Here is a 21,211-nt window from a genome sequence, read left to right on the forward strand (position 1 = left end):
TTGGTGATCTGACGATGGTATACAAAAAATCGAGTTCACCGAGCCAACTCGACAAACGGCATTTTAGCAGGTCATTAACAGAACGCTTCTCGAAAGCGTGCGCAACAGATGCGTACAGCCCAGCGTGCTCTCACTTTTTCTCATCAAGAGTTGACCCCACCTGGAATGCTTTCTCAGACGAAGTGATCACGGCCTTTATCAGTGGATAGCTCTAAAAAGAGACTTGATAAACACGTAGTCATCAGTGGATTATCATCTGACAGTCATCTCATTAATTCCCACGTTTATCATTAACGCATATCAGTAACTACTTCCGTTATCTCTATTTATTACCGTCGACTTCAATTTAATTCCTTCAGTTCCGTCTTATCACTGACCAATTACTTAGCCTGTTTGTTATTCTGGAAATAATTATCTTCTCTCATAACTCGAATTATCACCATTATTTTCTCATTGCAACCAAACAAACCTCCGCCTATTATTGTGATAGCTGCTGGAGGATGGAAGCCGGACTGTTTTAAGACAAACGCACTCATACAAGCAAAATGATATACAAATCTACAAGTAAATACCAAAACGACTAGAATTAGTGCAACTGAGTGGCTAGACTGCCACTCACCGGAATTTACGTAATACTTGGAATCGTACCAAAACAACAAAAAACCAACGCAAAGAAACCAAATAGCTTATACAAACTGGTGAAAAAGATATTAGATATACTAAGCACTGGGTTTGTTTAGATTTTGTTTAATTATTCCAATATCTTATGTGTTGGTAGGATAAGACGCTCAGCTCATTGAAATAGTCTAATTTACAACTTGAAATTTATTGACTTTGTGAATCAATACAACTGACTGTCACTAGTAAAAAATTAAAGAAAATCGTCTCATAAGGTTAACGATCACCCTTAAAAGGAATTACAGGCATCCGTTCAAATATTATTATTTGATCGAATTCGATCAAGTTATATATATATATATATATATATATATATATATAACTCATTAGATCAATCTCTTTAGAGGTAGATCCAGTGTGCGATCTGGATTATCAGGTTGCTTTCTTGAATAGTGTTCTATGACCCTCTCCATTTGCAGAGATTTCGTAATTAGAGGCTATTTAGAGGTTGTATGCGTGCTCACTCAGTTACCTACTTGCGTTTCTTATTGTTCTTTTCTCTTCTAGATCCTCTAGTTTGCTTGGTTTATGTTACGATCTTTAACCAACAAAATATCTTCAGAACAAATATCAGCCTATAAACGATCTAAAGCCTGTTAGTAGTATAACAGCAATCGAAACGTCAATTTATAATTCCTAACTCCTTCATTTATAAAAATGAGTGTTCCGTAAGTTTTATCATACAATAATTCTTTTTCAGTTCTATTCGGTTTAAGTGCACTATGAACAATACGATTCTTGATGTCCTAAGAAACCGTGGGTGGATTGAGGTTTGCAGGTAACCCAATAATTACTAAGTATGAATAAAAAATATCCACCTTACCAATGTAAATTGTCGAATGCATGAGCTTGAATCTTATGAATCATTTCTTTTACCTTCGACAAACGCTCTTAAAGGAAAAAAACTATCCGATTACATACTATTTGGTGGTTTAGTCCATTACAGCATACTGTATTGACTTGAAATACTGAACATTCACCGAACTAGTCGATGTATTCTTTATATATACAATGTTCTCATGAATCACTACCTTGCTTCTCGGCTTTACTGAACGGTTTCGTCAGTATAATACTTTTTATATTTCGGTCTTCATTGGTAAGAATATGAGATCAAGTCATCTCTAAGCGAATTGTATTAATCTTTGCCATTTGCAGTGCTGCGAAGATTTACCCTCGTTTTGAATATACTGACAAAAGATGGTGGTATTACGTTTCGTAGAAGACAATTTCACTCTTTAATGAGAAAAATAAGACTCTAGATGTAGACTATTTTATCTCGATTTTCACACTATCTGAGAGTGTCTTCTTAGATAATCAGTCCTAGATACAATGAGAAAATCGATCATCCTTTAGTCTACCCTTTAAGCTACTATTAGATCACCTTGTATCTTGTATTCCTTGCTGATAAGCGACTATTAAACTGTAATAATTAGTGAATTCTCTGGTATTATACAAGTGAAAATATTATATAAGTTGTGTAACCGATCACCTGGATTAATAAGCCTCTATGATAACTGATTATGAATCTGGATTTCTTGTTTAGATTCAAATATTCAATGATTATCAAAGGACAGGAATGGATAATTTGACGACGTCAATCTGTGCACTTCTTTACAAAGTTTTTAACACAAACCAAGCTTAAATGAACCTATTCAAACGTAAATGACTGTTCTATATGATTTTTGTAGTTCATTTATAAATTGGGAAATTAAAACCTGATTACCGGACTTAGTTAACGCTTCTCATATTGTTTGACTGATTACACTTTACACGTGAGCTACATAATTTTATGATTGAGTCATAAATAAATAAGTACATGTTAATGGTAAACATATATTACAGTAATATTAGCCCAGTGACTTTACCTTTTTCCACCTACGATAAAACAAAGTTTTGATTTCACTCAGGAAATATTTTTGAGGGAATATAAGTGAGTATTTTTGTACATCACAAATAGAAATTTATTCTAAATGGCTATTGTATTCATTATTTTTTTACTTTTTACAGGGAAGAAGAATGTGATTTCTTTTGGTGTGATCCCATGACAATGAAAGAGTTATTTGATCACGGATTAATGGGCAATATAACGAAGATTTGTCATTTTCGGAATCACTTTGAGGTATGTTGTAGTAAAGTATATGCAGTTTGGCTTCGTGTACGTGTAGTAATATTTCAATAAGGGCTTGGCGATTTCAAACATGATATTGAACAATGTTTGTTCATTCCAGATGATTCACGGAACGAGTATTGAAGAATTTAGAACTTTTAAAATATTTTTTTCACTAATGTTTTTTGTACTTTTATCACATTATTACTGAGTAATTAGACCACTGTACTTTTATGTCCTATTTATTATAAGCTTCCGTTTGATCCATATCAATCATTACTGTACGGTTTGCTCTTAAATTACTCCTAATCAATTATTTACAGTTTTCCCGGTTCATATCTACTTTTGACTAAGCAAAACACAATCCATAAGGTTGTTTCAGTTAACAGAATTAATGTAGTATGTAGCTAGTCTTTGTCAACCATGAATACTCATAAACTATATTTCTAGGAACAGATGAAGTCGGCGATATAAGGTTCATTGTATTTCCATTAATATCTTACTGTAATTCAAAATTTAATCGTCGTGTGTTTGATTGTACTCATATCTGTTGTTTATTGTCAGGTGGTAATTCATTTGTAAGTGTTTTATTCTTCCTGTTGTTGATGTAAAAGATTGCGATTGATTTGTCTTTTTGGTATGTATGCATCCTGAACAGATTGCTTCAATGTAACCATAAAGCACAGACGTTTCCAATCAGAGTTGTACAGTGGCTAGCAGCAAAATCCAGAACATGTGATCTGTTCTAGTTGAGATTCACCGCTTGGACGTACCTTCATCTCAGTGTTAGTGTTCAGGTCAAAACGGGAACCAAGTACCTTCCGCTTCAAACACCAACGCGTTAGCCAGTTAATTATTGAGTGCAGAATTAATCACAAAGATAGGTACAAAATAATTAGTAGACTGAAAATAACTTATTTATTTGTGGTATGGTTATCTTGCTTCATATACAGTGCTGGCATTTACAGATGTACAAAGCCTTATTTTGCAAATTCATCACATCATTTTCCCACAAACTCTCGGACACAAAATTTGCAGATTATGGTTCCTCGTTATTTTAAAATTAGCTTTAATTTAGTAGACATTGATGGTTAGTGATTATTCTTTGACATAAGGATGCCTATAGCCTCGATTTTTCATCTCAATTAAGATATGTTTACGTGTCTTATTGTTGTTTTACATAATGACTCAAAGTTTATTAGCATGAACATACGATATGATATCTGTGTATTATAAGAATTAACTGAATAGTAAATGATTTCAAAGTTTTGATAATTATTTACCCTTAAATAAAAGCATACATTTGTTTGAGTAAAACAAATGCTTAAATAGACCGTAAAATAGCCTTTAATTCTTATGTATTCAGAAAGATACAAGTGAGAAGACCGGCAGAAATTTGTTCAGCTGTATAATAATATGGGTATATATATAGGTTTTATAATGTAGTTAGATAACTATTAAAAACCGGGAAGTATTAAGCAAATGTTCCTTTCTAGTACAGAACTGCTTAGCAGAGCACATTCACGACCCAACTGGGGACCAAACTTGAGAGTTTCAGGTCTCATAGCCAGTGCTCAACCTCTAAACCACTTAGCAAGAATCCAATAGTTTACATATCTAAACATCAGCCAGTTGTTCATATTGAGCAACAATCTTTCCATACCATTAGCGAGTGACTGATACGTCAGTGCTTTTTAGTTTTCAATGGTTGTCTAAGTAAGTTCAATCCATGATGTTAATCGTAAAAGTTAACAATCTTGACGAATCCTTGTAATAAAAATAACGATTTTCTAAAAAAAAATACTTCTGTTTAAGATCGATTAATGCTCTATTTCCTGTATTACATTGATATAGTGGAATATTTGTCCTCGTTCATTTAAAAGCAGTTACAGCATAATGAAATATCATACAACCAACATAACTTATTCACTTGGTATTGTTTTACTTGAATCTACCCATTGATGTTTAGGACTGCAATTGATCAGTCTCTTATTGGCATATGTGCATCCAGTGCATATTGCCTCGATATTGCCTTAATTTACAAGCATTATAAGGAAGGATGGATAGTGATTAGCAGTGAAATTCAGGACGCGCGTTTTGTCTTATTCGGGACTCATCAGCTGGATGTATTTGCATCTCACCACATTGCATAAGCAAATGGCTATCACGACTCAGTAGTTGAGTGGATAACACGATGTCATTTGAAGTGAACGGCACTGGGTCCAAGTCTCAAAGTGAACATCAACTCTGAGATTTAGAAACATCCAGTTGACAAATCACAAATAAGACAAATTGTCGTGCATCCTGGATTCCACTGCTAGCCACTATCCAACCTTAACATTAATTTATTTGGTAAAATGTATTTTGTTAAAGTAGAAACATAAGAACTAAAGCGCAAGTAGATTTTATCTAGTGATTAGTTCACGTAAATATCTCTGATTTTATAGGAACGTAATCTTTTCATAAATAACATGATCATTTATTTCACTGATTGAAGTCATGAGTCAATTGAAGCTAGACCACTATGGAAAACGTGGAAGCACTGGACGGCCGTTTCGTCCTAGTATGGGACTCCTCAGCAGTGCGCATCTACAATCCCGCGCCCCGCGTGATTCGAACCCAGCACCTATCAGTCTCGCGCCAGGTGCTTAACCAACCAGACCACTGAGCCGGCCGTCATCCACCGTTGTTAATGTCTAACTTCAACCAATCCATGAAGTTGCGCCACCGTGGAGCAATGCTAGTGTTCAGTTATATGTGTTCCAGTGCAATGACGATTATACAGTTGGTGTTACAATCTTGAAAAACCGACGCCGATGGTTTGGCCATGTTTTATGAATGTCACTTCAGTGAACTCTACACTGAGCATTATTTTCCGATGCTAGGGCGGGATGAGAATAGCGGCGACGTGGTCAGTTGTAAATTACTCTATGTCATGAAAGACAGCTTCATTGAAACGGTACCTATCAGTGAATGATTCCTCTCAGTATCACCGAGCCGGCAATTAACGGTATTAATATCTGACCTCAACCAATCCACGATATTATGCACCGCTGAGGAGTCACATACTAGGACGAAACAGCCGTTCAATGCGTCCAGGTTTTTCATGGTAGTCTAGCCTCAATGGACTCATGATTTCAATCAGTGAAATTTCTAAAAATCTCCACAAAACCCCTTTTTGATCATTTATTGTATAGATTAGTTCTTGGGAGATAGCTTAGTTACTAAATGTTAATAATTTCGCATAGTGATAAGTACACAGATTACTTTCAGTGTTTTTTTTTTTAACTCTTTGATATCATATGAATACTATAAAGAAAACTTTCATTTCATTTCATTTCTTTTTTTATATTATTAGCTTACACGTAAAAATTTAATGGTTAAAAATTTGAAACGTTTAAAACGTAAATGGGAAAAGGAATATAATAAACAAGAAAGTCAAATGTAATAGATTCAATTATTATAGATCAATACACATTTGTTCCTTTATAGATTGGATTTTTTCCCAACAACATTTGAACTTCCAGTAAGATTCTATCAACATAACTCTAGTCAATAATTTTTTTTTTATATTTAAAGATGGAATATCATATGTTTATTGAAGAATTTCGTAAATATCCCGGTTCTATATGGATTATGAAACCGATTGCTAAATCACAAGGCAAAGGAATATTTCTATTTCGTAAATTAAAAGATATTGAAGCATGGAAACGTACTGGAATGGTACTTTGTTTTGTTGTTGTTGTTGTTTTTTTATTGTAAAAATCATGTTCCATAGAAATTTGAACAACAAACTGTTGGTGATATACAAAATCGTGAACTACCTGAAACTTATGTTGTATCAAGATATATCACTAATCCATATTTGTTATGTGGACGTAAATTTGATTTACGTGTATATGTTCTTGTTACATCGGTAAGTGATTTTCATGTATCATTATGGAATTGGATGTTGTCTTTTTTTCTCTAATAGTTCAATCCATTGAAGGTTTGGGTTTATAGAGATGGATTTGCTCGTTTTTCCAATACAAGATTTTCATTAGATTCTATTGATGATCAATGTATCCTTTTGAATTGATTCTATATTATGTAACTATTCTAGTATTTTCAGAAGAGGATTTGTGGAGATTTTTAGAAATTTCAATAGTTGATATCATCAGTCAATTGAAGCTAGACAACCATGAAAAACTTGGGAGCACTGGACGGCCGTTTCGTCTTAGTATGAGACTCCTCAGCAGTGCGTATCCACGATCTCGCCCCCCGCGAGATTCGAACCGAGGACCTAACAGTCTCGCGCTCAAGCGCCTAACTATTAGACCACTGAGCTGGTGGTCTAGCCTCAATTGACTCATGATTTCAACTATTGAAGTTCATAAAATCTCCACAAAACCCCTTCTGATAATAATCATCTACTAACTAGTGACTGACTTCAAGAGGCATTTCCTGAAGATTTAGAGAGAAGCCTTGATCAGTGGAGTTCAATCAGGTCTGTTGTGAGATATCAACCCACTAAAGACAATGGTGCACGGTGGTGCAATTTCGTAGATTGGATGAAGTTAGACATCAACACCGTTAAATGACGGCCGGCTCAGTGGTCTAATGGTTAAGCCCTCGCGCGCGAGACTGATAGGTCCTAGGTTTGAATCACGCGGGGGGGATCGTGGGTGCTCACTGCTGAGGAGTCCCATACTAGGACGAAACGGCCGTCCAGTGCTTTCAAGTTTTCTATGATTGTCTAGCTTCAATTGACTCATGATTTTAACTATTATAGTATTTATTCCCAATTGTTTTCGTCATATATAGACAGTATAGGGGAAGGATATGATGTTTAGATGTGTTGGGTTGTTTAAGAAAAGCTGTATTTGGTTGATTAGAAACTGAAACCATGATCATAAAGTGTTCACCAACAGTCTCTTACCCTTATTAACATCGTATTAGGAAATCTATTGCGAAATCTAATTTTTATGCCTGGGAATCTTCTAAACAATTCCATAGACTGTTGCGTGTAGAGTCCTAGCCTCACTATAATCAAAATAGATAAGTTATATATTTACAGCCTACAAAACAAACACATACAATTAATGGGAAATTTCCCACCGTCAGTGCCCCCAAATGCCCTGGTATGGCCAAGAGTGGGGAAGGCCCGCCCTTCACCTCGAAATGCTCTCTCCACTGCCTTGTGGGTCAGACCTTTGAGTCAAAGGCTTGGGGTATGGCCCCCTATGAAAATCAGCTACTTCGATTTGGGCACCCAAGCAGTATCACAGCCCACACACAAGTAAAATGAAAAGGACGATATTTACTAAAAATTCTATCCACGCTTCCATTAACAGTCAAACAATTCACATTATTATTATTATTATTATTATTATTATTATTATTATTATTATTATTATTTACTACGTCATTATTCACCCTTTTTTATTACCACTCTGTCTATACTTATTTTTCGACTTATACAGCAACTCGCCTGTAGTGGAAATTCGGCTCTGTCTAAACATTCTTGAGTCACTGCCTCGTTGAAAATTGTATGCTACCAACAAATACAAATACTGAAGCAGTTTATCTGAAACCACGTGCGCCATTCAAACAGGCTGCCTTCAACGTTCGCACACTTATGCAGGTGGGACAACAGACAGGGCTGGCTATGTGTTTGAAAAGTCTTAATATCGACGTTTGTTGTCTATCTGATACCCGTTTTCAAGACTCTGGTGAATTACTACAAATTCGCTCTCCATCTGTCACTTCGATAAGCTTGTTTTACGTGCGCTTATCTGGGGACCCTGTGGCATCTTTGTCTGGTCTTGCTGGCGTTGATGTCGCAATGAGCGCTAGAGCTGAAGCAGCACTAATCGATTGGATCCTCATTAACAGTCGGTTATGTGCTGTTAAATTAGAAAGTCCCATTTAAGTGAGAAGAAATCAGAGTGAGAAAGATGTCTTTTCATCATCGCCTATGCTCCGACAGATTGCAGCCCGGATGCAATCAAGGATGAGTTTTACCACCAGTTATCTGTTCTTCTCCAGAAAGTGCGTTCGACAGATATTGTAGTACTAGCCGGAGACTTGAATGCTCAGGTCGAGCATCTAGGCACAGAAGAGAGTCGTTTAGGTGGCCGATGGGGACTTGTTGGTCGCAGGACAGATAACGGGGACCGTCTACTGCAACTGTGCACAGACCACGACCTGTTTCTGGCTAGCACTTACTTTCGGCACAGTCGTCGCTGATGTGCCACCTGGCGTCCTCCCTCTGCATCTCAAACCTAGACTCAGATTTATCACATCGCGATCAGCTACCGCTGGCGTGGTTGTGTACAAGACTGCCGCTTATTTTGGAGTACCAATATGGACTATGATCATGCCCTGGTTCGCGCCAATGTTGTTTACAAAAGTCTGGGAACTAGAGAGTGTACCGATGTCATGGAATGAGTCGTTCCTGTAACAACTATCGGGGGATCAGTCTACTTCTGATTGCGTCCAAACTGTTGGTTTCTGTCATACTTCGTAGGTTGTTCAAAACCCGAGATAGATTGACTCGCGAGGAGCAGGCTGGTCTTCGTTCTGGTCGAGAACGTATTGATCACATCTTCACCCTCCGCCAAATGTTAGAACGCCGTCATACTTAACAAAGGCCATCAATCGTAGTGTTTCTTGACATTAGGGTTGCCTTCGATTCGTTGGACAGAACTGTTCTCTGAGACTGTCTATTGAAGAAAGGTATGTTTGGGAAGTTTATTGACATCCTAAAGGCCCTATATACAAACACTTTGGGTTGAGTGAGGGCATACGACCACCTTCCTCCATTGTTCCACTCGAGCAGTGAGGTTAGGCAGGGTTGTCCAGTCTCACCAGTTCTCTTCAACTTTGCCATCGATGACATTCTGGAAACAGCTCTGATGGATGAAAGTAATGGCGGTGTGGATCTGTTGCCTGGAGAAAGACACAGTGGCTAGAGACGTTATCAGATATGGCTTAGAATGGAAGCCAGTGGTGATCCTACTGTAACCTTCTTTCACTTTCTTCGTAAAAAGTGGTTGTATCTTCCTTAACTGAGATATCTCTTCTGATTGTACCTTTCCGTTTCCCCCATTATTATTATTGTCATTATTATTAGTACACTACCTTACACTACTCTGGTCGTTATTGTTCTTCTTTTTTTTCTTTTACGCTCCTTACCTTCCTTTTTTCTCTTCCCATCCTTATTGTTCTGTGTGGCGCATATATATTTGGTGCTTCCTTGTACCAATATCTATGTATTCAAATAAACAAATAAACATAAAATTAGTACAAAACATGAAATGAAAGTCAATTACGAAAAAGGATCATGAAGTGAATATATTTACCAAATATCAGCGTGGATACAACAAAAAAAGGTACAGTTCCGTGACTGATAGTCAGAAAAAGATTGATCCGTTCAAGATCAGCTTGAGTGTAAGTGGTTGGTGCTTTACAAAGATGTAATTGATTGATTCAAACGTGGCATCGCTCCTTGAAGTCACTAACTTCTAGTCTGAGCCATGTTGATAGATGCAAACTACTTGATTGAGCTTCGTGTGACTATCGTAACCAATAGTTGGAGACTCTTGGTGATATGACTCACAATCGATCACAATCGCGTCGGTGTATACACTCTCTGTCTTCCCTTAAACCGTGAGATTGAAATCACTTAATATCTTTTTTTCTACTAACTAATTCTTTCTTCCTGTACTATGTCCTTACATGTAAAATCTTTCTTTTATATATTACCATCATTGAATTAACTACTTCTATGAATCCGGTGTTCATCTTGCTGTGTTAATGCGGTATGGCAACTTGGACCGATGCATATATGTGCCTGGTTCTACGTTGTAGTTGATTGACTGAATTGATCGGTTCATTGTTAGAGATCAGGAATAACACTTATTTCATACATAAAAGTGTTGAGTGATAATAAGAAATGTTATTTATCTAAGTTTAAAGCCGAAGGGCTTACCTCTAATTGATATCTACTCATTTACTTATCTTACTTACTTATGCCTGTTACCTTTCTTGGGTATTATCGGTCGGACCAAAGACGCGTAAACACGTAAGAACGGCCTAGAGTTCTGATTGGTCCTGCTTCCCTGTCTAGCCCAGCTAGTTGAGTCCAGAACGCAAGTCTCAGCCTCTGAGATATGAATCGTTATATTTCAAGCATACTCTGTTTATATACCAATCAAGCAGACCACACCGCACCATAAAACAGAAAATAACATTTGACACGTGAAATAAGTATTGACCAGTAGAAAAATGACACGTGAAATAAATATTGATCAGTAAGGAAACGACCAATAGGAAAATGACACCATTTAACGTTCAAGGGTAGCATTTGACTTAACCGGATAATTGTTTTGGGGATATTTTTCTGAATATCCCAACACCTCACTTTGGAAAAGTTAATACCGACGTAACCGAGGGTTTGCTTGAAGTTTCTTTGGGTGTCTTCTTTTGCGATCCGACCTCCGAGGCAACCACATAGAACCATAGGGATGTTCTTCTTGAGTAGATGACTTAGTCGTCTCTGTTGGAGGTATTGGCGGAAGTTGAAACGTGTCCAACAGCAAGTCGAGTGGGACGCGTTCTGTAATTGCTTCTTTCTCCTTCGCTTCCCTTGGCCTGACTTGATTGTGGTGCCTGGTCCAGATTTCTCGGTTCACTTTGACATCATACATGACGACCCCATGTTTTTTTTGTGATTTCACCCTCTACCCATCTATCGCACCCGTGTCTATAATCTCGTGCATACACTTTTGTACCAACTTCGTAGGGAATTCGAGTATTCTTCATCTAGGGGCTTTGCCGGGCCACTTGCTTGGGTTTCATCGCACCATGAACTGTCCTTTCCAGTTGCTATTCATTCATTTGATATCTGCTTCCGATTCACGGTTCGGTGTGTTCTTTGGTCCTCCTCTTTTTCGTTTCTCTAAAGGATTCTAAACTAGGGCTTTCCTCGTGATACAGTTTAATGATTTCCTCAATGTATTTCCTATCCATTTCCATCAACTTCTCCTAATTTTCTCTTTAGTTGGAAGTTGGTTTGTTCACTTTCACAGTAGCATGTTGCTGATGGTATCCTGTCAAAGTACATTGAATATCTTTCGCAGACAACTGTTCATAAATACTTTTACCTTTTTGATTATAGTTGTGGTATTTCTCGAAACTTCAACCCCGTACAATAGAACTATCTTGACGCTTGTCTTGGAGATTCGTACTTTGATACTGGTCGATAAATATTTTGAGTTTCAACCTTTAAAATGAGGACCTCGCTTTGCAAGTCTTTAAATTTACGTTTCCATCAGATCCTCAGTGTTCATTGATGATGCTGTCCAGGTACGCGATAGGTTCCACTTGTTCCAGAGTTTCCCTACCGAATGTGATCAGGTCAGTGTTCCCTGTGTTGTATTTGAGGATCTTGCTTTTTCTCTTGTGTATGTTGAAGCCTATTGATGTCGAGGCTGCTGCTACAATGACTGTTTTCACTTGCGTTTGTTGATTTGTACGGGTTGAAGAGCTATGTGATCTGAAAAGTCCAAATCGTCTAGTTGCATGCAAGATTCCAATTGCATTCCTTACTGTCCCTGCAATGTGGAGGTCTTGATAATCCAGTCAACCCCCAGAAGATAGAGAAAGGGGAAGATTAAGTAGTATTGTCCAACTCCGGTTCTTGCAATGCATTTGCCAGCTGTCCTCCATACACGACTTTGCAGTGTAGCCCATCATATGAATTCTGTATGATGCTGACGATCTGTTCATGTACACCAGTGTCGAAGAAGGTTCCATTAGGTTCTCCTATCCACGCTATCAAACGCTTTCTCATAATCAAGGAATTTGATGAATAGTGAGAAATTTCATTCACTTGACTGTTCAACAATGATCCATAATGTCGCGATTGGGTCTGCGTACGATCGATCCTTACGGAATCCGATCCGTCTACTGAATCTTTCATCCAGTTCGGCAACACTGCTTAAAACGTTTCCTGGTATCGATAGAAGAGTGGTGTCACTGTAGTTCTCACATTTGCCCAGATCTCATTTTTTGTTGGTTTCTTGATGGGTTATCCCTATCTCCATTCTACTGGTACTGATTCTTCCTTCTAAATTTTTTAATTGAACGTGAATATCTTTGCAGATGCCTCTATATTTGTATTCAGTCCTTCAACTGATATGTTGTTTGTTGCTGCTTTGTTATTTTTGATTTGTCTAATAGCCTTGAAAAGCAAAACCCGACTAACACATCCTCGTCGTGCCTCCTGGATAGTGGGACTCAGTCCCATGAACTAACTTGAGCAATAATACGGGTGATATAGACCGAGCTAATCACCCACTCGACCTATACCCACAAAGAATCACATCACAATTACTCCTGGATCGATAAATGACAAAAAATTCACAAAAGTTGTGCATGGAATGTAAAGGTTTGCTACCTGCGGGGAAAAATTCAACCGATTGCAAAAGTAGATATTCTAGTCCCGGTAGTTCTGCTGTGCCTTGATATGGCCTGTATCTTTTCAGAAGGGTCTACTAGGCTTCACCAATTTGTTTGGCTAGAAGAAACACAACCAATAGCTTTGTTGGTTCTTTTAATATCTTTAATGGAGTAACATTTATAAGGGTATCTATGTGTTCTATGGTACTCTAATTATGCCACTTGTATTGTTAAGAGATTTTACATAATCAACAGTTTTAAAATGAATTATTTGAATGTACCACTGAAGATTAAAACTTTTCATGGTGGAATTCATGTTTTCTTGTATAAACTTAACATTATATACTTTATTATAGATATACATTTGACAAATATTGCTGTACAAAAGACTGCACCTGATTATGATGCTGAAAAAGGTTGTAAATGGTCTATAGGTTGTTTACGTCGACATCTTTTATCTATATACGGCTATAAAAAAGTAAGTGTAGTTAAGATAGATTATATTTCAGTGATTTGGTTCTGATGCAAACGATAGTAAAATGTAGTTTCGGAAACTGCATCATAATCAGAGAGGGGTTTTGTGAATGTTGCAGTAATTTCACTGGTTGTGTTCATGAGTCAATTGAAGCTGGACCATCATGGAAAACCTGGAAGCATTGAACGGTCGTTTATTCCCAGTATTGGACTCCTCAGTAGTGCGCCTCCACGATCTGTGGATTGGTTGAAGATAGACATTAAAACCGTCGGATGCCGGCCCAGTGGTCAAGAGACCGATAGGTTCTAGGTTCAAATCTCGCTAGGCAAGATTGTGGATGCGCGCTGCTGAGAAGTTCCATACAAGGACGAAACAGCCGTTCAGTGCTTCCAGGTTTTCCATGGTAGTCAAGCTTTAAATGACTCATAAATTCAACAATTAAATAGCTGTTTCATAGTTCTATGGAATGTTTTTAAATTTTGATTGATATTTTCCGTCCTAGTTTTTTTATAATTTCAATGGTTAAGATGCACGACTTAACGCAAATAATTTTGACATTTTTCACTTGAGTTCCCAGATTTGTTCGAGTCTTTTTGTTGTTTCATTCATGCTACATCATTAATAGCCTTTTTTATCCGAATTGGTCGAAGGATGTGTGGAGATTCGTTTAACTTTGCGGTGGTATTCGCTACCGACTGATACCAAATGATGTATCACTACAATCAGGGAACACTAGACTGTTGTTTTAACTTATTAAGGTACTACTTTTGTGATAATCCGTTAAATGTTGTCAATACAGCTCTACTGTTTGGGTCGGAATCTTGGAGAACCACTATAGTCATCATCCAGAAGATACAAGTGTTTATTCACAGTTGTCTACGCAAAATATTTCGGATCCGTTAGCCAGACACTATCAGCAACAAACCACTGTAGGAGAAAACAGGTGTTAGTAAGTAAGGAACTATTTGACAGCGTCCATACATGGACTTAACAGAGATCGAATACAGACACCCATTGTATTGATCTAAGCTGGTTTTGAAGTTAGAGATTTTCTTTTCTTAGAATGACACTACTAAAAACATTAAAACTATCATATTTTCAGAACTTCCCTGACGGTGGTTGTACGTACGTGGCAATGTGAGAGTCTTTTGAAAGGAAGAGCTGTTTCTCTTCACTCTTGACCGTACTAGAACATTTGAGGACTGTGAATTAGAAATAGTAACTATTGTTTTTTAATGAATTAAAATAAACCATTCAACTCAATGAATAACAAAATATTAACATACTGTTATATTGATCAATCAATGTTCTTTTCATTTGAGATCATGAACTGATCAGTGAGAAGATCAGCAATGAAAATCTAGAAGTATTGAATGATCATTTCGTAGGACTCATCAGCAATGCGCATCCATAATACCACATATGATTATGATTAAAATTGATCTCTGGTATTGTAGTGAACAAGAACATAATTGAAGACAATTGAATGTATTTGAATATAAAATTACAGAACATCTTAGTAAAATCTGAGCATCATACAGTAAATACTTCATTTGTAAAATGTCAATCAGTTGTCTTAGACTTGACTGATTCTTCTTTTCCATACCAACCATTCTCTGTTGTCATTCGCTTTTCTTTGATCTTTTTAATCTTCTGCTTTCGATTAAATGATATATACTACTTATATCTGTCGACATCAGTAGCATACACCAGACTCGTCTCACTTTTAAATCAGTCGTTCTTGCTGTGGCTCTGTTATTATATATATATATATATATTTGTGTATTTTTATAGGTTGCCGAGTTGTTTCATCAAGTGGATATAATATTTATTGGAAGTTTATTAAGTGTTCAAAAGATTATTATCAATGATAAACGTTGCTTTGAATTATATGGTTATGATATATTACTTGATGATAATTTACGACCATGGTTATTAGAAATTAATGCATGTCCATCATTGACAGCTTCATCTAAAGAAGATTATACATTAAAAGTAAGTGAATTTGAATTATAGTCAGTCAGCTGCAATGTAAAATGAAGCACATATATGTATCGGTCCACGTTGGTACACCTCATTAGCACAATAATGTTATCATTAAATTCATAGCACCCATTACTTCAATGGTAGTAATATATATAAAAAAGATTGCAATAAGGATATAGTACAGAAAGAAAGAATTAATTCATAGAAAGATATGAAGCGATTTTAATCTCTCGGTTTAACGGAAGACAGAGAGTGCATACACCGACGCCATTGTGATCGATTCTGAGTCATGTTACTAAGAGTCTCCAACTATTGGTTACGATAGTCACACCGAGCTCAACCAAGTAGTCTGCATCTATCAGTATGGCTCAGACCAGAAGTTAGTGACTTCAAGGACTGATGCCAGGTTTTGGTTTGAATGAATTATAGTAGAAACTAGAAATTTTAGAAATAACTCAATTTAACGAACAAGTGTAATTTACTAAGATATGCTTAATGTTTTCGGTAATATAGTAGAAAAAGTTGCACATAAGATCTCAGATTCTAATATTCTACAATTGTTGTTGTAGCTTGATTAACTAGTTTGTTAACATAAATTACTTAATCCAATTTTTAGCACAAAGATTATCCAGCTGAGCCTTGAGATTCGTAGATCATTCCCTGCTAATATTTATGGCGTAGATGAGATATCCGTCTATCAACCAAAGGACGTGTTTACTGTGCAGCAGTTCGTTCCGTCCTACTTTATGGCAGTGAAACATGGCCGGTAAGAGTAGAGGATATTCATAGGCTACTAGTATTCGATCATAGGTGTCTTCAAAACATTGCTCGTTTATCGTGGGACCATCGAGTAAGTAATGCAGTTGTTAGGAAACGGGTAATAGGTACGCATGGCAAATCACTTGATCAAGTAGTGAAACTTCATCAGTTGAGATGGCTGGGACATGTGTTACGTATGCCCAACCACCGACAGCCTCGACGTGTTATGCTTTGTTGTATAGGAGTAGATTGGGAGAAAGGTAGGGCACAAGTCCATGTAGTCACTGACAAGTGGACTGAGTCATATTGGTAGGTGTAGACTACTTGGTTAGGGACCGCGATATGCTAGCAACCGATAGTTAGAGACCCCGAATGACATGGCTCAACATCGTTTACAATGGTGTGCGCAGGTGCATCCACTCTTTATGTTCTCCCAAATTCTAATCTTCTGAATTTTTCATGTCCCTTTCTTTTTTTCTCTTTCCAAATTTATTTTACTGGACAATACTCCTTGAATAACATTTTCAGACCCTAATGTTTCGGGTAACTGCTTGTACTTTTACTACCTCTACTACTACGGGATTTGAATCGACCACTGCATCTCTGTGCTAATGTGTTATGGCAACTCGAACTGATGTACGTATGTACAAAGTTCTACGTTGTTACTGACTGACTGCTAATATTTAGCCGTCCGTCGTTGTAATTCAATAAAACACTGAGCTGCAGTCAACAAACAGGATATCAATAATAAGCAAAATATCGATCCTATGGATTATCACATTTCAATTGACTCAATGGTAGTTTTACATAACAAAATCCTTATATAGTGAATGGTCTAAAGTTATAGAATGTGCATCAATATTCTAAATTGAATGAAACATTAAGTAAAGAGATGGTTCATGGAATCGATCAGCTTTATGGGATTTCCTTCTCCTTTGCATACATTTTATTACAATTATAACCCATAGTTTACTTGCTATTGACAATAAATTATGAAACAATAACATGGACGAATATTAAATTTACTTTATTTATATTCACAAACTGAATATAGACCTCTCAAAAATTGGAAAATTAAACAAGAATATCAACAGAACCATATTGAGAATGATAATTATATAGTAGGTTATAAAATTCACTTGAATCTTCCCATTGCTGTTTATAACTGCAAATGATCAGTATCTTATTGGCATATATGTATCCTGTACTGATTGCACCAATATTGCCCCAATTTACAAGCATTCTAAGCAAAAATGGATAATGGCTAACAGTGGAATCCAGGACGCGCGTTTCGTCCCATTGGGGATTCGTTAGCCGGATGTACCTACATCTCAGAGTTGATGTTCACTCTGGGATCCGAACCCAGTACCGTTCACTTCGAACGCTATCGCGTCGTCCACTCAGCTACTGAGTCCTGATATCCACTTGTTTGTGAGATGGGGTGAAGCTTAAATTCCCCACCACTTGTCACTATCCACCTTTGCTTATAATGCTTGTGAATTAAGGTAATGTTGAGGCAATAAGCACAGTATGCGGATATGCCATTAAAATACTGATCAGTTGATTTTCTAGACATCAGTGGGAAGATTCAGGTTAACAACACCAAAAGACTTTAAACTTTACCTCATTGTACAAGCACGTGGGTATCAGGACTCAGTAGCTAAGTGGATAACGCGACGGTGTTTGAAGCGAACGGTACACGGTTCGAACACGGGAGTAGATATCGTCTCTGAGCTACAGTTACGTCCAACTGACGAGTGTCAAATAGTGCGTAACTAGGGTCCTGGGTTCCACGGATAGCCAATGTTTATCTTTGTTTATAATTCGCAACTACAGTACATACCTGGTAGAATCAAGATTTTAATTACTTTCAAAACACTAGTGGAGACAGTTTTGCTTCAACAAATTTGTTTTTACGTCTATCAAGGGGTAGAAGTATAAAGTGTTGTCCATCTTTTTAACTGCTTCATTATGTCTGTTTTGCACACAGATTCATAGTTTGTTTAGTAAAACATCTGCATAAGAATGTGTCCAAGTTCAACAGATTAGTCTATTTATGCTTTCCTTTGTAACTATCTAGTAAACATTCTTCTGAGCAAGCATAATACCTTTTAAAATAGTGATAGAAATTTCAAGCTTAGGTAAATGATTTTGGTGATGTTAATCCACAAGCTTCATATCATTTCGGTCTGACTGCCTCGTTTGTAATTGATAATCGTTAATTATGTTTACTACGTTTTCTCTTGAATGACTATCTTCTTCCGTTGATCTCTGATTCTATGATCGATTGAACTCCTCCACATATGGTAGTAGTCGTTATCGTCACTGATCACCAACTGATTTGAATGTCATGCTTCTAAAAATTCCTCGAGGTTCTTAGATTTCCCATGACCCACAATTTCGGAGCTTCTGCAATCGAATTCGCGCTCATGATTTCTCACACATGTATCAGCAACAATTTGAATTCAGTCGCTGTTTATTTGTAATCATCAATAATCTTACCACTGCAAGTGTTTTTCTTTCATTGGAATTGTGTGACAATTTACTCTATGTATCACGTAAATTTGACCCTGTAATTCTTCCTATTCACAGAAAAAACCCAGTTATTTTGAATGTTTCAGTTTTTTAATATAAAATCTACTTTCCAGACTAATCTTTTGAATGATATGCTGGACGTCGTGGATTTGGAGGGTCGTTTAACAAGTTTTGAGAAACGTGTTGGCGATTTTGATCTGATCTGGGATGATGGTCCTATTCACCCTACTTCTGATACTACAGAAGGTTGGCTAATCAATGCACTGAACACTATAAATCCGTTTAATTCAGAAAATTCATCGGAATCAGTACATGTGTTTGGACCTAATGGACTACCTAGACTTAATTCATTTCTTGGCTGTACTTCACGTCAATCAGCTATATATAAGTTGGACTCGAAATGTTAGTTTCTGGACAGTGATACAAAGGTAATAAGAAATAATATAGATATTTACCATCCATCAAATTGTGTTCCACTGTATAAAAATTTCTTTGATATCAAAAATAAATATATTTCACAAGATAACTTTGATATTTTATTTCCTGGACAGTTCTATTACATTATATAGCAATCTGCTTATTTTACGAAGTATGTTACTTCACAAATGTTTTTGTTTCCACTGGCAAAGCGAAGCAGTAATATATTGATAGTTAAACTATCAGCTTCAATGTGAAGTCACTTGGTAGAACGCATTCATATTATCCAGACGTTTATGGTTCCCATGTTAAGGAATTAATGCCACTATTTTATTTGTCCAGTTTTTTGGTTTTTTCCAACCCATTCATACTCTAACGAACGTCGGTCTTCGAAGTAGTGGAATAAATGATAGTTTTGTACTTGTTGCATGATATTTTAGATTGGTGGATCAATCCAGAACAGATTTTAGTCTTTAAGAACAGACAGTAGCTTGAAAACAGGATTTCACGTAAATACAGTTGTGATATGTTTATGAAATGATGGTTTAGTTGTACGGTATGTTGAGTTTTATTCATAGTTACACAATTATACCATATGCATTTATGGTCTCCTACCTTCTGGCACTGATGTTTTCATAGCTACTAGAGTACGTTTCCGACAGAAGCTGGAACTTCTATACCATACATTGCATCCCATATCAGTGTATAGTCTGATGCTGCAATCGAGTCATTCATTGGATGATTGGCTGGTAATTCGAATGATATGATGTTTGAATTCTATACACATCGATCGAAAATTTGGTGCGACAACAGATATCAAAGATGCTGACCTCCTATTTGGTTTTTTTTCAGTTAGTTTCAAACTTGGAAGCAATTATTTATATTCAGGAATTTGCTTCATGATTTTTTTGTCGATAACAATGGGATTGAATATAATGTTTGATATTCCAAGGCTCTCGGCCTGCTATTTTTAGCCGGCGAGGTCAGAACGAGTATCCAGTCTACCTGCATATGGGTGTGATAGCACGAGATGAGGATGGACAAGAATCATTCTGGACTAAATCGTGTGCCATCTGTTAGGGATGCAGAGGAATATACCAATCATTATCATGTTAAGTCTAATGATGTCCTTGGACTTTAAATGGACATTCCCTACTGGCCACTCGTTAAATTTTGTACAGATGTTGTTTTCTATTTTTATGGTACGATGTGGTCTGTTTGGTTGGTATATAAACAGAGTATGTTTGAAATATAACGATTCATATCCGAGGCTGAGACTTGTGTTCTGGACTCAACTGGCTGGGTTAGACAGGGAAGCGGGACCAATCAGGACACTAGGTCGTTCTTGCGTGTTTTCCTTGTCACCGAATCGATCAATAAAACTCTGCGCATCTAACCTGCAATCCACACGTTACAACATCAAATGACCAACTTCCAGTCTAGGATGTCCACATCCCGGGGCTGACCAGTGTTAGTGATATAACGACGTCACAATCCACAAGATCGCAAACGAAGTTCTCCGGAGAGGCGAGGACACTCCCTACATTTGCCACAACCTGAAAGACTACACGATCATGAGGAAGCACGTTCAACCACTCCATAGCTACGAGTGTTGGAAACTAACACTGGACGGCCACTGGGGGACAGGAAGGGATACTATTCGGGATTCTGTCATTATCAAAGCATCTTAAGCGCAGCGAACACCCGAAAAGTGAAAATCCTGACTGAAGAGAGGCACACGACTCTTGATATGTGTTAAAAGGACAGCCTAGCATAAATGGAAAACTGCCTTATTGATTCTGATCACAGCC

General features: G+C 37.0%; 1 protein-coding gene across 1 annotated transcript; it reads left to right on the forward strand.

Annotated features, from left to right (window-relative positions):
• Nucleotides 1-497: 497 nt before the first annotated feature.
• Nucleotides 498-20,639, forward strand: TTLL9_1 (putative tubulin polyglutamylase ttll9). The gene is made up of 13 exons (XM_051212764.1): nucleotides 498-893; nucleotides 1,186-1,346; nucleotides 1,379-1,456; nucleotides 2,686-2,797; nucleotides 6,144-6,229; nucleotides 6,278-6,311; nucleotides 6,365-6,508; nucleotides 6,564-6,701; nucleotides 6,759-6,846; nucleotides 13,585-13,706; nucleotides 15,498-15,698; nucleotides 19,097-19,411; nucleotides 20,040-20,639. Exons 2-12 carry the CDS (start codon nucleotides 1,336-1,338, stop codon nucleotides 19,388-19,390), a joined length of 1,308 nt encoding a protein of 435 aa, XP_051068678.1. The 5' UTR covers nucleotides 498-893; nucleotides 1,186-1,335; the 3' UTR covers nucleotides 19,391-19,411; nucleotides 20,040-20,639.
• Nucleotides 20,640-21,211: the final 572 nt, after the last annotated feature.

This window comes from Schistosoma haematobium, chromosome 3 (assembly GCF_000699445.3).
Source record: "Schistosoma haematobium chromosome 3, whole genome shotgun sequence".
NCBI classification, from domain to species: domain Eukaryota; kingdom Metazoa; phylum Platyhelminthes; class Trematoda; order Strigeidida; family Schistosomatidae; genus Schistosoma; species Schistosoma haematobium.

Coding starts and splice junctions, on each gene's coding strand:
- TTLL9_1 (XM_051212764.1), top strand. Junction 13,707..15,497: donor CTATATACGGCTATAAAAAA/GTAAGTGTAGTT, acceptor GTATTTTTATAG/GTTGCCGAGTTGTTTCATCA. Junction 15,699..19,096: donor AAGAAGATTATACATTAAAA/GTAAGTGAATTT, acceptor TCTACTTTCCAG/ACTAATCTTTTGAATGATAT.